Source organism: Carassius gibelio, chromosome A14, assembly GCF_023724105.1.
Source record: "Carassius gibelio isolate Cgi1373 ecotype wild population from Czech Republic chromosome A14, carGib1.2-hapl.c, whole genome shotgun sequence".
Lineage (NCBI taxonomy): Eukaryota > Metazoa > Chordata > Actinopteri > Cypriniformes > Cyprinidae > Carassius > Carassius gibelio.
The window spans coordinates 6862059-6878419 of record NC_068384.1 but is presented as its reverse complement, the minus strand read 5'-3'; the positions used below and the strand labels follow the sequence as shown (position 1 = coordinate 6878419).

Below are 16361 nucleotides of genomic sequence, written 5' to 3'. Positions count from 1 at the left end.
TTTAGATTTATCCATCATCTGAATAAATAAGCTTTCCATTGGTTTATTAGGATCAGATGATATTTGGCTGAGATACAACTATTTAAAATAAATCTGAAATCTGAGGGTGCAAAAAAATTTAAATATTGAGGAAAGCACCTTTAAAGTTGTTCAAATGAATTCTTAGCAATCCATATTACTAATCAAAAATTACGTTTTGATATATTTATGATAGGGAATTTACAAAATATTTTCATGGAATATGATCTTTACTAAATATCCCAATGATTTTTGGCATAAAAGAAAAATCTATAATATTAACCCATAAAATTTATTTTTGACTATTGCTACAAATATACCCCAGCGACTTAAGACTGTGTTTGTGCTCCAGCGTCACACATGGGTCACGTCGATTTAAAAAGGAAACAACGGTAACTCTTAAATTTGACGTATACCAAAGGAAATGGAAAGCATTTGTGTTTTTATGCTCTGTTTGCACTTCTCCAGAATCATAATCATTTACTTGGACAAGCGCAGATTAGACAAGTGGCACCTAATCAACAGTATCCATCGATGCAACCGACACAGGCACGTACAGGCAAATTTGCGTCGTTGATATATTCAGCATTTGCTGAAACCCGGTGATGACAGCCCATGCTTCTCTCTCTCTTCAGAACATTTCCCAGGGCTACACCACGTACGGCTCACACATGGGGATGCAGCCGCACCCCTCTCAGCCCGGAGGAATAGGTCCTGCCTCGTACGGCTTCCAGGGAGGACATCCTGGCACAAACCCAGCCATGGTGGACCCTCTTAGGCAAATGCAGCCGAGACCTAGCGGCTACGTGCATCAGCAGGCTCCTGGAGCATACGCACACACAGTGCCAAACACACAAAGGTCAGTCACAGACACAAGTGCTTGGGTTTTTCCTGTTAATTTGGTCATCTTTTTTTTTTTTTGTCTTGTGCAATGTGTTTGTTTATGATTAGTCAAGTTTTAGTTAACTAAAAGTTATTGCACCTATAAACAAATCAATAGACAGTCAATTCTACCCTATGATTTATTTGACCTCATTTCGTTTCCTGATCATTTATTTCCTTTGCAAGTTAACATGTTATCACATTCAACCCCTTCTTTTTCATCAGAAGTATTATTTGCGATTTGAATTGTGTGAACGGAGTTCCTCTTGCTGTGTTGTAAGCCTGGCTTTCACTTTTGAATTCGCGATCTTGTCACATTTTACAAGAAAATATGTTTTGATGTCTGTTTTGCTTACATGCATCTAAATACCTTTCACTTTTTCAGACTAAAACAAAAGATGGATTCATTGTTATTCTTGATTAAGAAGCACAACAGATAAATAAGATGCAATCAAACTTTTTTTTGTCCTTCATTAAATATGAATTTGTTTTACTCAAAATGCCTTTAATAGAGCTACCAAAGATGATCTTATCACATGCTGTCTAATATAGCTGATATCTAATATATAGCATGTATTGCAACATTATTCACCATTAATTAGTTGTTTATTAACTTAAATATTGGCTTTTTAGTACTTATAAAGCACATATTAATGCCTTATTCTAGTATTTTTTAAGATCACTTATCCTTACCCTAAACCCAAATATAACTATATAGTAACTGCCTTACTTTCCTTAATTAATAAGCAGCAAATTAGGAGTTTGAGGACTCCTAGCAAATTGAATGTGTGTTTCGTAAAGGTGCTATAAGTACACTTTGAATGTGCCAAATCATAAAATTACAGATATTTAGGAAACATGCTAAATTCACACTTGTTTCTCCGAAAAACAATACCAGAGCATGTTATTCTGCTTTGAAATGTGTGTTCAGTGTAGGGGTGGGCGATATCTCGATATTTAAAATATATCGAGATATTTTTTAAACACGATATGGATTTTGACATATCGTATATATCGATATATTGTTTATATTCTGATTCCGCCACTTTGCTTGTTTGCCTTCCCTGTGCTGTGCTCGCCCCCGCTCGCTCGCCCCCCGCCTCCTTGCTTTTGTCCCCTCTCACCTCGCGTGTAGAGAACTAGTCAAAAAAAAAAAAAAAAAAAGACAACTGGCTCCATTATATGGAGATACTTCAGTTTTAAGGCGTAGGGCGAACGGCAGGCAGATGTCTACTGTAGGGCCCAATGAAACGCGGACGGAATCGCGGAATCCAGTCATAAAAATGGAATTTACAGTTTAACGCGGAATGTCACGGAATTGGTCAAATTTTAAATGAATTAATCAAAAGTCGGTCATGCACTTACCTCAAATCGCGAAATGGACTAATATCTGCAAATATTAACCCGGAAAAGTCTATTTAAATATGAATCCTGCATGTTCTGCGTGTCTGTGTCAACGAATGGAGCAGAAGCGCGTCTTCATTCATTAAACACGGAAGCTCGCATAACGCTCGCGCTGATTTCATTGTCTTTCCTCTCTCTAAATAAAGACGTGAACACATGAGGAACATCTCCAGAACTGCACTGAGAGTCACTTCATGAGCATATGACCGTTTGATTTGAGTAAGACTAGCTCATATCACATCATAGACTGTGGTATCACATACACAGAACTGTGAAGGTAAACCCGTCAAAATAAAAGTATTTGACAGAAATCTATTACTATTGTACAGCAGAATGTAGATAGCCCACTACTACTACTATTAAAATGAAACGAACATAATTTTATAAGGAATAATCACACAACATTTCTCCCATGTTTTATTTTTAATAGTAAATCCCCTTTGTTTACCAAAAAATAAAGTTTAATAATTAAAAGATAAATTAAATGAATGTTTTATGCCTTCATTTGATAATCAGAAAAATGTAAATACACAGAATTTCTGAAGGGAAAAAAACATTTCACATAAGGCTATTTTAAGAATTGTTTTTAACTAATTAAGTTGTTTTTATGCATTTAAATAATTGCACATGCTAAAACACAGAATTAGGTAACAATAAAACATATGGTGAAGAAAAAAATAAAATGTTTCATAGGCCCCTTAACATGTAATATTTGCCATATTTGTTTTTGAAGTAGTTTTTTGTGGGTTATTTTTCCTGTAAAGATATCGAGATATATATCGTATATCGAGATATAGCAAAATATATCGAGATATATTTTTTGCTCCATATCGCCCAGCCCTAGTTCAGTGTCAGAATGTCTGTTTTTGTTTTGGTATGTGACTCCGCCCACTGACAGTTCACCCAATAGCATTATATCGCAGATTCTTAAAAAAAACTGTATGACCAGAGGAAGAAACAAGAATAAATCAACTCATTAGCTTACAATATAAAGCTTGTCTCCTTGCATTGTTGTATTGCACAACCCAGCTTTGAAGGAGTGTAAAACATTAGCTACGCTTTCACCATCTGTCTCAGGTTTTCCCATCAGTCCATGCAGCAGACTCCTATGATGCACAGCCACTTGGGAGCACAAGCCATGCACCCCAACATGAGGACCAATCAGATGATGGACCAGCAGCAGCAGCAACAACAACAACAACAGCAGCAGCAGCAAGCCCAGCAGCAACAGCAGCAGCTGATCAGACCGCATCCAGCTCTCAGAGTACGTAAAACACACACCCCAATGCATTGTGGGATACTGTTCATTTCACACAACGCCTACATTTCAACTATTCACCAAGTGCAACCTTCCATTCCCTCTCGTGAAACCAACAAGTTGGGGCGTTCACACCAGATGCGACTTGCGCAAATAAATTGCTCTATTCGGGCATAGTTGAACGCTTGAACATTTTGAGTTTACTCGCTACATTAGCGTGTGAAATTGTATTCATCCACATGTGAAACTCACTTAAAGACAGACGTGAATTCGCATCATGGGAGGGGCTTCTGCCAGTTGAGTTGATGCAGCAGTGTGATTTCAACCACCATTTATTCGGATAATTTCAAAAATATCACTGTTATCGTGTCATGAAATGTAGTCTTAAAAGTATTTAAGTCTAGAATGTAGTTGTTTTGAACTCAAATCTACTGTTTATTTATATTTAGAATATTTTGTAATTCCTCAATTGTTGTTTCAGATTTTGCCTCAGCTTGCTACATTGTAATCATGTCACTACTAGAGCAAGCTCCTGATTGTTTAACGTTGCATGAATTTTCGTCAAATTTTAGATTTTTCAACTCAAAAAAACAGAAACGCTCAATTCACTTCGCGTCATTCGTGCGAATCGCACCACAGGATGTCTATTCGTGTCTTTGCATTGACGTAACCATAAAACTGCAATTCATCAACTGGCCACTAGAGGCTGGCTCCAAAAGGGAGTCAATCCCATAGACTCCTCTTGTTAAAATGCCCTACTTTACGGCAGAAAAAAACAGCCTGTTTACAGCCTAGTACAAAAAATTATTTTGGTCTATATAGATAATTTGCCCTTCGTGACAACAGTGAGGGGGATGAATATTACCGTTAGGGTGTCATGAAATGTAATTTTAAAAGTATTTCAGTTGAGAATGTAGTTGTTTTAAACTCAAATATGTGGTTTATTTTTAAAGACAGCGTCTATTTAAAAATGTGTATCGCCGATTTTGGAGATGATCAGCTCCACGCGATCAGCGAGAGCTTAGTGATCATGTTACCGTCTTGGTTTGACACTGCAACTTCTGATGTCTCTTTTGGGGTTAAACATAAAATATAATTCCTCCATTGTCATTTCGGATTTTGCCTCAGCTTGCTACCATCGTAATCATGTCACTACTAGAGCAAGCTCATGATTGGTTAACGTGGCGCGAATTTTCACCAAAGTTCAGATTTTCCAACTTCATCGACTGGCCACTAGAGGCTGCCTCCTAAAGGGAGCGTGTTAAAATTCCCAAATTCACGGCAGAACGTTTACAGCCTGATATAAAAATTATTTTGGTCTATATATTTGATTTTGCCCTTCGTGACAACTCTTTAGGGGGGTGAATATTTTTTATAACTCATCCTTTTTAAATTATATGAAGCCTTAAAGTTCTGCATAATTAAGGGCGTGGCCATTTGAGTGACAGGTGGATTGTCGCTGCTGTTGAGTTAGGTGGGCGTGGTTTCAGCAACCAGCTCTTTGACCATTTTCGATAACCCGGGAGTGACGCTTGGTGATGTGCTGGCAAGTTGGCGACGCCCACTTTTACCTTAAAGCACTCGTCGGAAACCAATGGGGTGACGTCACGGACACTCCGTCCAAATTGATTCACCTATAAAGTGATGGTGTCTGTGTGTTTGTCTTACAGCAGCAGCAGGTGCAGCAACAAGTGCAACAGCAGCAGCAGGTTCAGCCGCAGCAGGTGCCGCAGCAGCAGGTTCAACAGCAGCCGGTGGCAGCCCCCCAGACTCCCACCCAGACCCTGGGAATGCAACCCATGGTGAGACCCCAAACCACCTACACATCTTTCAATCATGTACTTTTAAAATGCATCATGCACTGACACACAAAGCGGTGGGAAATCAGTCAGATACACATTTATTAAAACAGTTCTCCACTTTTTTTGATTATTCTGACTGTGTTTTCTCTCAGTTCCCACGCCAAAGCATGCAGCAAGGCATGCAGCAGACCCAGCAGCAGCAGCAGACCGCAGCGCTGGTCAGACAGCTCCAGCAGCAGCTCTCAAGTATGCTTCAATCCTTACATAACTCCGTTTCTAACAGCCACGATGCACTACTGTGTTTTTGCATGAAATACATTGCCCTCAAAACATCTTCAAATGGAGCAATATCAACATAAATCCTTATTTCCTGTAGGGCTGCCCCCCTTAATAGTCCAATAAACAGTAGTTGACCAAAATTAGTCTGTAAAACTGTCCAGACAGATCGTTAACAGCTGAGCCAATTAATGTATATCGAGGAAATCCAAACATTCAATCGTTCATCGACCTTAAATCTGAAAGTGAAACATAAACGGGTGGGAAGTATGACCATAATTCGGTTTCATGGTATGACTATATATGCTATATATTTCAGGATACAGTTATTCATATGTCATTATTAATAAGGGCTTGATATAAAACATTTACTAAAAACTTCAGAAATGAGAAGTACGACACCCTGTTTGATTTTTCGTAACTTGACGCCCTTGTATTTTTTTAAACGGTGTATTCTAAATTCACGCATTTTGTTTTTGTTTTCATTCTCAGTGCTGTTCTTTATCAAAATGCAACGTCAGCGATATTTTAAATATACCGTTTTTCTTTCCTTAGGTACTCAACCTGGCCAGAACACCAACTCCTATTTCTAAAAGAGCGTCTGAATGCATTTCATCAGTGGTGTAAAGAATAGTTTTAGCGGATTTTCTGCTTCACGCAGCTTTCTGAAAGAAGAGGATCCCAAAAGTAGAGTCAAACATTGTTTTCAGAGGCGAACCACGGAAGAGTTTATGTATAAAGAAGTACAGGAAATTATGAGAGTATTGCGACTTATTTTATTTCAATTTGTACAATTTCAGTTTTGTGTATTTCTCATTAAAAAAAAAAAACATGTCTGTTTTTATGCCTTGTTGTATATTTGTATAAAGTGTCACTGAACCCCAACACCATCCATCACTATCTTTTATTAAATCATATTCATATATCTATTCCCTAAGACTTTCCTTCGTCTTGTGTTGTTTCCATTTTGGGAGTCGTCGTCTTTTTCACCGGGCTCCTCTCTAGACGACTAAACAACACTCCCAAATCAGGACCCAGCGCTCTTCCTTCCAGCCCACAGTCTCCTCCTTCATATCTCTTCAGGAAGTTAAGACAATCCCAGCTCCTCTCTTCAAACGCGACTCCCAACCTAGATAATATTTTATCGGCAAGCCCTGGCACCACAGGTTGCAGGAGTATCCCATACACCCTGAGGCACTCTAAAGACACGTGAAGGATGGTGTCAAGCCATTCCCGGTCTTCCCTCCGGTCCAGCTTCCACGGAGCGTGTCTTTGGACGAAGCCGTTCGTGAGACGCACGCATGCACTAATGGCCTCCAGTCCTTTATAGATGTTTAGATTCTCAAAGTGCTGCTCTATTAAACCCGGAAGCTTTGAAACGGCCTCCACCATTCTGTAATCCTCCGAAACGGCTTTTCCACAAAGCTGTTCCTTTGGGAAGCAAGCGTGGGAGAAGCGAGGATACACCTGTGAGGGGTTGAGCGAGGGTGCGGTGCAACGGTTTAATAGTCCTCCTAACGCATCCGCTAACTCGCTGTTGCACATCTTCACCACTTTATCGTCGTAATAGTCACAGTCCGAATCCGGAACGCCTTGCCTGAGAAGAAAGTATCTCAAAGCATCCACACCGAACTTCTCGACGGCGTCCGACGGGTTGATCACGTTTCCGAGACTCTTGGACATCTTCCGTCCCTCCACCGTCCAGTGCGAGTGAACGTATATCGTCTGAGGAAGAGGCAAGCCCGCGGCCATGAGGAACGCCGGCCAGTAAACCGCGTGGAACTTGAGGATGTCTTTACCCACGACGTGACGCACCGCCGTCCACCAGTGAGCGTGACTCTCGGGGTACCCCACCACCGTCAGGTAGTTCACCAGAGCGTCCAGCCACACGTAGATGGTTTGTTCGGGATCTCCCGGGACTGGGATTCCCCACCGGAGCCGGCTCTTCTGTCGGGACACTGACAGATCTGGGATATCGTCCTCCAGCCACTGGAGAACCAAGTCCTGAAACTTCACCGGCTGGATCACCTTCGGGTTCGATCGAAGCCAGCGAAGCAACTCGGTGCGAAACTCTGATAGACGAAACATGTAATTGTCCTCCTTCATCCACTCCACCTGTCAGAGAGATGAAGTTATCTTCCATGATTTGTTCTTGTATATCAATATAAATCACACATCAGTCAACCAGATGCCGTGGACCCCCAAATATAACCATCCTCGTGCAAGGGACCCACATTATAAAATGTAAAAGGCAACTAACTACACACTCACACTTAAACATTTCATGTTAGTTGTACTTTAAATAAAGAATATACTATATAATATACCAATGTAAAAAATGATTAGTTTTTTTTACTCTCGTTAGGACTGTACTGTTAGTGGCAAGTAAATTTATTGTAATTTAATAATTTATTTTTAATATAATTTGTTTATTTGTATTATTTAGTCTCCTTAAAAAAAATCTAATTCATTCTTAATTTATTTGAATCATATTTGGTTGTTTACTGATATATTTAGTCTACTTATATTTTTTATCAAATTTTTAAGTTACCATATGCATATTATTTTTACGTACCTAATGTCAATTATATATATAGTGAGAGAGAGAGAGTTTATATTTTTTAGTTTACTTCTATTTTAATTAAGCATTTTCCAAATCATTTATTTTAATAATTATTTATATATTTTAGTTTAATTTTTTAATTTTAAATATTTTTAAATGTAAGTGTACTTATTTTAATCTGATTTTATCTTTATTCTAATTTAAATCTTACCTTGTGTCCGCTCTCGCTGGAGACTTTAACCCTTCGTCCCTCTGCGTCTGTGCTGTCCGTGACCTGAGTTGCTGTGAGAAAACTCTCATCTGGAGTGGAGTACCAGCCTTCATACGTGCCTTTATAGAGGAAGCCCTGGCTGTGGAGGACCGTCCAGAAGTCTTCGACGGCCCGTCTGTGCCTCTGCTCTGTTGTTCGGATGTAGTCAGTGTATGAAATGCCACATCTTTGGAAAACATGCTTGAAATTCTCTGATATCTCGGTGCAGAAGCTCAGAGGCTCTTTCCCAGCATTACTAGCTGCCTGCTGGATCTTGAGACCATGTTCATCTGTACCTGCAGATACATACAAACTCGTATAACACTGATCTAAGGTTACTATTATATTATAAGAGTATCAAACATACCTGTTGCAAATCTGGAGGTGTATCCCTTTAAGAGTTTGTATCTGTGCAGGCAGTCCGCAGTGACCGCGGAGTGCACGTGACCGATGTGCGGAGGCGCGTTCACGTAGAAGACGGGAGTCGTGATGTAATATGGTTTCGAGGATTGCGAAGCCCGACGGTGAAGGAAACTGTAGACGCGCGGAAGACTTCCGCGGAGAGCTTGACTGGATAAACTTACCGTTGCTCTGAAACGAGTGAAAATAAGAAACCGAGAGCTCATCACGAGACCGGTGCTGCCAGACGCGAGAGAGGAACATCCGGGTCACGCTTAAAAACAAAAGGTCCAACAAATAGTCCGTACTTTGAGATTAATTTCTCACGCGCTTTCGGTTTTAGTTTCGTCAGAGCCTGTACATAGACATTCTCTGGTTTCGTCTAAAATACACTAATATATATATATATATATATATATATATATATATATATATACTTTTTTACATTTAATATTTAAACATACATTTTATGCATAATATATTTACATTGACATAATAGTTAATAGCCGCTGGTAATCACTACAAAATATACATTTAATGTTTTTGAATTATATTTAAAAAATATTTAAAATGCCTTATGGCAACAAACTGTTAGAAGAAAGGGATAAATGGGGTTCTATATAGAACCATAGGGTTCTTCACTCAACTCCAAAGAACCTTTTATGCTAAAAAGGTTCTATAATGACAAGAAAGAACCCCTTTGGCACAAAGGGTTCATATCTTGAATTTTGTGATCATTCACATGCATTCATAAATGCATTTGAATACACTGAATAATGCAGTGAAAGAACGCACTCAAAATGCACAAGCGCACTAGTATGACTTCATCATGTAACTTTACATTAGCCTGGATGCATGCGCTTTTTAGGCACGATTTGTTTAGATATGAATATACTTGATACTGTTAAAAGGCACATCATTAAATAAAAAAATAGGAGTTCACACCTAAACAAGCGTGGAAAACGTAATTATAACTAGCTACTAAATTAGTTAAAAATGCGTATCCATATACAGCTGTGATTCGCGAACCCCAAACTTACTCAAATGATTCGCGAAACCGCTACGAACTCCCGAACTGCCTCAAATTATTCGCGATCCTCAAATTGACTCAAATGATTCGCGATCCCGCTCCGAACTCCCGAACTGACTCAAATGATTCGCGATCCTCAAACTGACTCAAATGATTCGCGAACCCGCTACGAACTCCCGAACTGCTTCAAATGATTTGCGATCCCCAAATTGACTCAAATGATTCGCGATCCCGCTACGAACTCCCGAACTGCTTCAAATGATTTGCGATCCCCAAATTGACTCAAATGATTCGCGATCCCACTACGAACTCCCGAACTGATTCAAATGATTCGCGATCCTCAAACAGACTCAAATGATTCGCGAACCCGCTACAAATGGCCGATCTGACTCAAATGATTTGCTATCCCAATACACATAATGCTATAAAAGTGTGCACATCGAGAGAATTAATCAGCAGATGCTCATGTTAACAACTTCTTTAACTTGAGCAAACACTGCTATACACATACATTTGTTAATAAAGTAAATAAAACAAAACATGAATGTTTTAATGCTACTGAATAAAAATAAACGATCCACTTGAAAGTCTCTGCTCATCATGACAGGACCTGGATCAGTGAGCTGCGATTCGGGCCGTTGCAGCGTTGCAAATAAATTAATAGATATGACCATGGAAAATATGTATTGCAAAATCATTGCTTTCGCGCTGTTTCATTTGTTTTGCAATTCTTAATTTCTGTTTGAAAAAAGCAAATGTATTTTCCTCAATACTTTAAATAAAATATTTTACATTTGTTTTTGTGTTTATTGTTTTTGTATATTTTAAACAAGGTAAATCTTTCTGATTTATTAAAATAAAAAGTCACATACATGGATTTTTCTGGGCTAAGCCTCGGATCTCCACTCACCCTAGAACCACCCCTGCCTTCACTACCCAAGAAATTGATTCTGTTTTAATTCTGATCTAGATTAATGATCATTATATTATAATATATTATATTATTGCGCATTATACAGTAGTATTTGAAGTGGATAAAAAAAAAAGTTTCATCAAAGTTGCCCTAAAACAAAATGCGTTCTTGTCTTAAGACAACCTTGATGAACTTTTTGAGCCACTTTAATTGTTAACAACTAATCTAATTTTTATAAGCAATTTGGTAGCAATTTGAAACATTGGCTTTAAAAAAAATCATGTTTGAGTTCAGAAATTAATGTTTGCCTCATGCCTTGTTTTAATCTCCAGTGCCCGTAAAATTCATAGACTGTAAGAGAAGGTCAAATTCAAAGAGATTCAGAGTGGAAGTTTTGTGTTGGACCTTTTAGCTCCGTCTTGAACCGGAAACGGTCCTGTTGTCTGTCTCTCGATTGGCGTTTTATTATCCGCAGCCTCATTCCTCCTGAAGTTAGAGTGGAATAATGAATTAAACTCTTATTTACTCTTTCACATTCTACAGATCGACCGTCTATTCCCCTTTGGGCTCGGGCTGCTAGTGTTCGCGGATCTCTCTGTTGTTGACATGTCAGTGGTGGGCTTTGACGTGGGCTTTTTGAGCTGCTATGTAGCGGTCGCCCGAGGCGGAGGAATCGAGACCGCGGATAATGAGTACAGCGACCGCGCCACACCGTGAGTCCTCCGCGTGCACGGCTCTGAGCGAGTACTGACTGTATACATCCGCCATCTACTCGAATAATATAGTGCTACAGGAAAACACACTGTCTGAAATCAGGCTTTAAGAAACCGATAGTTAACACACCAACACTGAGCCATTATTTATTTATTTTAATTTGATTTTATTTATTGGAATACTCCGACTTAAATCTTGTGCTTTATTTAGATACAATTTATTATTATTAATATTATTTGTAAAAAGTGTAAATGTTCCACTTGGTAGGATTGTATAATTATCTGTTTATATAAACACACACTAGTTTTCAAAAGGTTTTTTTTTTTCTTTTTTTTCTTGGAGCCTGTGATACTTTTTTCAGGATTCTTTGATGAATAAAGTTAAAAGAACAGCATTTTAACAATTTAAGTTTTAATTATTACTTTCATCAATTTAACACTTTGTCCTCCTTGCTGAATAAAAGCATTAATCTCTTTTTTAAAGAACGTTTTCTATTTTTTAATAAATGCTGTTCTTTTTAACCTTTTATTCATCAAAGAATCCTGAAAAAAAATGAAGCGAAATAAATCATCGTATTATAATGATTTCTGAAGGATCATGTGACACTGAAGACTGAAGTAATGATGCTGAAAAAAATACAGCTTTAAATACAGATATAAATTATATTTAAAAGTATATTGAAATAAAAAACTTTATATTAATTTGCAATAACATTTCACAATATAACTGTATTTTTGATCAAATAAATTCATCCTTGATGAGCAGAAGAGACTTCTTTAAAACACACTTCAAATCTTAATGAACCCAAACTTTTGAATATCAGTGTGTTTATATATAATGTGTGTGCGTGCATGTATGCTCTATTAATTATTGATTATACCTGTACAGTTATTTGTCATAATGTTTTTACATCTGTGTTTGTTGTTTCAGATCATGTGTGTCTTTTGGGCCACGAAATCGCTCTATTGGAGCGGCAGCTAAAAGCCAGGTATGTGATGTGTAGACGACAGATCCTGGTTTAATGCGGTGTTCACGCATGATCTTACTCATGTTTTCTTTGTCTCAACTGAAACACAGGTGGTCACCAATTGCAAAAACACTGTCCAAGGATTCAAGCGTTTCCACGGCCGGGCGTTCTCCGATCCGTTTGTCCAGAACCTGAGGTCCAGTCTGGTTTATGAGCTGTCACAGATGCCTTCGGGAACGACGGGAATAAAGGTGAGGAGCTCAAAGTGAGGCGTCCAGAAGAAACACGCAGTGAGCTTTGTTCAGAGGCAGCAGATTTAGTTTTAGTTCTGTTGTTCGGGAAATGTGAGAGCGGATGTGAGCTGTGTGTGTGTTGGATGTTGCAGGTGATGTACCTGGAGGAGGAGAAGGTGTTCAGCATTGAACAGATCACTGCGATGCTCCTCACCAAACTCAAGGAGACCGCTGAGAGCGCCCTCAGGAAGCCCGTCGCTGATTGTGTCATCTCTGTGAGTGTAAACATGATCATCCCTGATGATGTTGCATGTGTTCGCTGGGAGCTGAACTCTTCAGGAGACTCATGCATCAGCACTTAATTCGTTCGGTTCTGCATCAAGTACATCAAGTACATAAACACCATACATCTATCATCACATGATACTAATATTACACTAAACACTGCTTCGGTTTGTGATCAGTGATAAGCACACAGATATGATATGTTGTAAAAATGGAAATTATTTTATATCCTTCATAACGATTCGAAGGAGACGCGTGCTAAAGTAAACATTTCAAAATAAGTATTTTGGGCTTGTTCATAAATAAGTCACGTAGAATGTAAATTTTTTTTCCTCTGGTTATTATTTGCTTCTGTTCAGAAAGCTCTGTGATGGGAAGGAAAGACAAAGAACATTATACCGTATTTTCCGGACTATAAGTCACACTTTTTTTTCATATTTTGGCTGGTAATGCGACTTATAGTCAGGTGTGACTTATTTATCAAAATTAATTTGACATGAACCAAGAGAAATGAACCACTAGAAAACATTACCGTCTCCAGCCACCAGAGGGCGCTCTATGCTGCTCAGTTCTCCTGTAGTCTACACTGAGCAGCATAGAGCGCCCTCTCGTGGCTGGAGACGGTAATGTTTTCTCTTGGTTCTTGGTTCTAAATAAATGCGACTTATGTTTTTTTTCCTCTGCATGATGTATTTTTGGACTGATATATATATATTTATATACTTATATATACTTATAGTCCGAAAAATGCGGTGTGTATATATATATATATATATATATATATATATATATATATATATATATATATATATATATATATATATATATATATATATAGCCTACTTATAGTCTGAAAAATACGGTGTGTGTGTGTATATATATACATATATATATATATATATATATATATATATATATATATATATATATATATATATATATATATATATATATGTATATGTATGTATGTATGTATACGTCAGGGTTATCATAGTTAATGAAAACAATTTAAAATATTGAAATAAAGATTAATGTAAACTGAAATTAAATTAATATAAACTCATATTTTCATTTAGTTTCACCTGATACGCTGAACTAAAACATTTTCTTTTTTAATTACAAATTAATAACTGTACAAACAAGTTTAAAAACAACTAAATCCAATAAAAATGACAAAAACATGACAAAAGTACTAAAATGAAAGCAGAAAATATAAAATGTGTGTGTGTGTGTGTGTGTGTGTGTATATATATATATATATATATATATATATAAATAAACCTATTGTCTTATTTGTATTTTTATAAATGAGATGTTTTTCTTGATAATGTCTCGGTGTATCCCTATATTAAGGAAAAACACATTATTTCCTCATATTTCCATTGCACCCCTAAAGTTTCTAAATGCACTCCTACATTTTCTCATCTTAGGACCACATGTGCTCTTTAGGAAAAAAGTAAGCATCAAGCCCTGCATGAACGTTTCCCCCTCAGCTGTGAATGAGTAACTGGAGACAGAAGTCCACCGTAGATTCTCTGAATACTCTGTTGTTTTCAATCCCAAGGTGCCCTGCTTCTACACCGATGCTGAGAGGAGATCTGTCATCGATGCGGCTCAGATCGCAGGACTCAACTGTCTGAGGCTCATGAACGAAACCACCGCAGGTGAACAGTAACACCGTTTCAGTATTAACACGTTCACTTTCCATCCTCGAGTGACATCCGTGTTGTTGTTGTTGCATGCAGTGGCTCTGGCGTACGGGATCTACAAACAGGATCTTCCTGCCCCTGAAGAAAAGCCAAGGATAGTGGTGTTTGTGGATATCGGCCATTCAAGCTACCAGGTGTCTGTGTGTGCCTTTAATAAAGGCAAGCTCAAGGTGTGTGCCGATGACATTTATTCCTCTTAAATGCGTTCTTAACAGTTATGTGGAAATATAAACAAATCGCTTTTTCCACCCACACAGATTCTTGCTACGGCCTTTGACCCTGAAATGGGAGGAAAAGACTTCGACGAGCGGCTGGTCAGACATTTTTGTGAGGAGTTTGCAGTCAAGTACAAGCTGGATGTGAAGTCCAAGCCCCGAGCGTTGGTCCGACTCTATCAGGAGTGTGAGAAGCTGAAGAAGCTGATGAGCGCCAACTCCTCAGACCTGCCCCTGAACATCGAGTGCTTCATGAATGATATCGACGTCTCAAGCAAACTCAACAGGTTAATGAAACCAGCACTTGCAATCATGTTCTCATATCATGTTGTTGCATGTTTCTAGGAACAAAAAAAGCAGGATTTTTGGAAGGGTTTTCAAGCTGCTCTTTTTCTTTGGACAAGGAATGTGTTCTCAGGGGTTACAAAGCATCATTAAAGTACAGTAATCCATGATTTGTGCAATGCATTGCAAGTCTTCATTGAATAGTGCACTCAAAAATTAAAATAATTTACAGGGTTTCTGTGGGTCTCAAAAAGTTTTAAATTGAGTTGCATTAAATTTAATCAATAAAGGGTTTTAAACCGTATAAGGAAGTCTTAATTATGATTTCAATTATGATTTTACATTTGGGGACGAACAGACATGAATTGAGGTTTATGGTTAAACTTCAAAAGACTGAACACATTATTTCTGCTTTTCTGAAAGCGCCTCCTGCTGGCAGAGGATGACTTTGCATTTTCAATCATCTGTTTTTGTTCACAATGGTGTAAAAATGTATCCATATTGTTACGCAGTTGTAAATATGAACCAGTGGATCGAACAGAAGCTGATGCATTAAACAAATCTAAACATTTTAGACACTTAATATATAATTGTTTTCAACTTAATCTGATCGATTGATGATAGTTGTTTAAATTAGTATAATATGTGATACTTTTGACTCATGCCTTTTCTTAAAAACGGTTTAAAGGCTGTTTATAATTTATAAAACTTTTTTTTGTGTGTGAAAACCTGTATCTGAACCAGTTTAAAATGTTACCATAGACTCCGCTTACATGGTATTAATTGTATTTGTCTTAAAAAAAAAAAAAAAAAAGAGTAGGGACAGACATGTCTCAGGTTTCTTTAAAAAAATATCTTCATTTGTGTTTTGGTGATGAATGAAAATCTGGTTTGGAGTGAACATGAATCGATGGCAGAATTCAAATTTTTGGGTGCGCTGTCCCTTTAAGAAGATCATTAAAAATCCTGAATCACGCCCATCACTCGTATCTCATTTGCATATTCAGTCTTGCGCCTAAATCAACAGTATGCAAATGAGATCAGAGTGCCACAGTGATTCTAGGGTTTGAATTGACAATGAATGCCTTCATCGACTGCAATCATCCTGACAGTAATTAATTTTGAGCATCTGTGTTGTTTTATATAACAGAGCTCAGT

The 16361-nt window shown here is 37.9% G+C and overlaps 3 protein-coding genes across 5 annotated transcripts in view; 2 read left to right on the top strand and 1 right to left on the bottom strand.

The window, feature by feature from the left end:
• Window positions 1-6480, top strand: part of LOC128027368 (mediator of RNA polymerase II transcription subunit 12) — a 37916-nt gene extending 31436 nt beyond the window's left edge. For all 3 annotated transcript variants that reach the window (XM_052614926.1, XM_052614927.1, XM_052614928.1), the window contains exons 39-44: window positions 487-567; window positions 654-877; window positions 3382-3568; window positions 5233-5364; window positions 5517-5610; window positions 6196-6480. In XM_052614926.1, the coding sequence (XP_052470886.1) occupies window positions 487-567; window positions 654-877; window positions 3382-3568; window positions 5233-5364; window positions 5517-5610; window positions 6196-6233 (756 nt within the window). In that variant the 3' untranslated portion in view covers window positions 6234-6480. The remainder of the gene's footprint in view (window positions 1-486; window positions 568-653; window positions 878-3381; window positions 3569-5232; window positions 5365-5516; window positions 5611-6195) is intronic.
• On the bottom strand, window positions 6394-9132 carry mars2 (methionyl-tRNA synthetase 2, mitochondrial). The gene is made up of 3 exons (XM_052614929.1): window positions 8821-9132; window positions 8415-8749; window positions 6394-7755 (listed from the first exon to the last, which is right to left on the bottom strand). The coding sequence occupies exons 1-3, from the start codon at window positions 9077-9079 to the stop codon at window positions 6574-6576; spliced, it is 1776 nt and encodes a 591-aa protein (XP_052470889.1). The 5' UTR covers window positions 9080-9132; the 3' UTR covers window positions 6394-6573.
• Window positions 9133-11224: 2092 nt separating this feature from the next.
• The window catches only part of LOC128027367 (heat shock 70 kDa protein 4), a 12164-nt gene continuing 7027 nt past the window's right edge, over window positions 11225-16361 (top strand). Inside the window, exons 1-8 of the mRNA XM_052614924.1 lie at window positions 11225-11508; window positions 12440-12497; window positions 12587-12727; window positions 12862-12984; window positions 14559-14658; window positions 14740-14873; window positions 14961-15205; window positions 16354-16361. The exon at window positions 16354-16361 is cut by the window's right edge and continues 69 nt beyond it. Of these exons, the coding sequence (XP_052470884.1) occupies window positions 11402-11508; window positions 12440-12497; window positions 12587-12727; window positions 12862-12984; window positions 14559-14658; window positions 14740-14873; window positions 14961-15205; window positions 16354-16361 (916 nt within the window). The 5' untranslated portion in view covers window positions 11225-11401. The remainder of the gene's footprint in view (window positions 11509-12439; window positions 12498-12586; window positions 12728-12861; window positions 12985-14558; window positions 14659-14739; window positions 14874-14960; window positions 15206-16353) is intronic.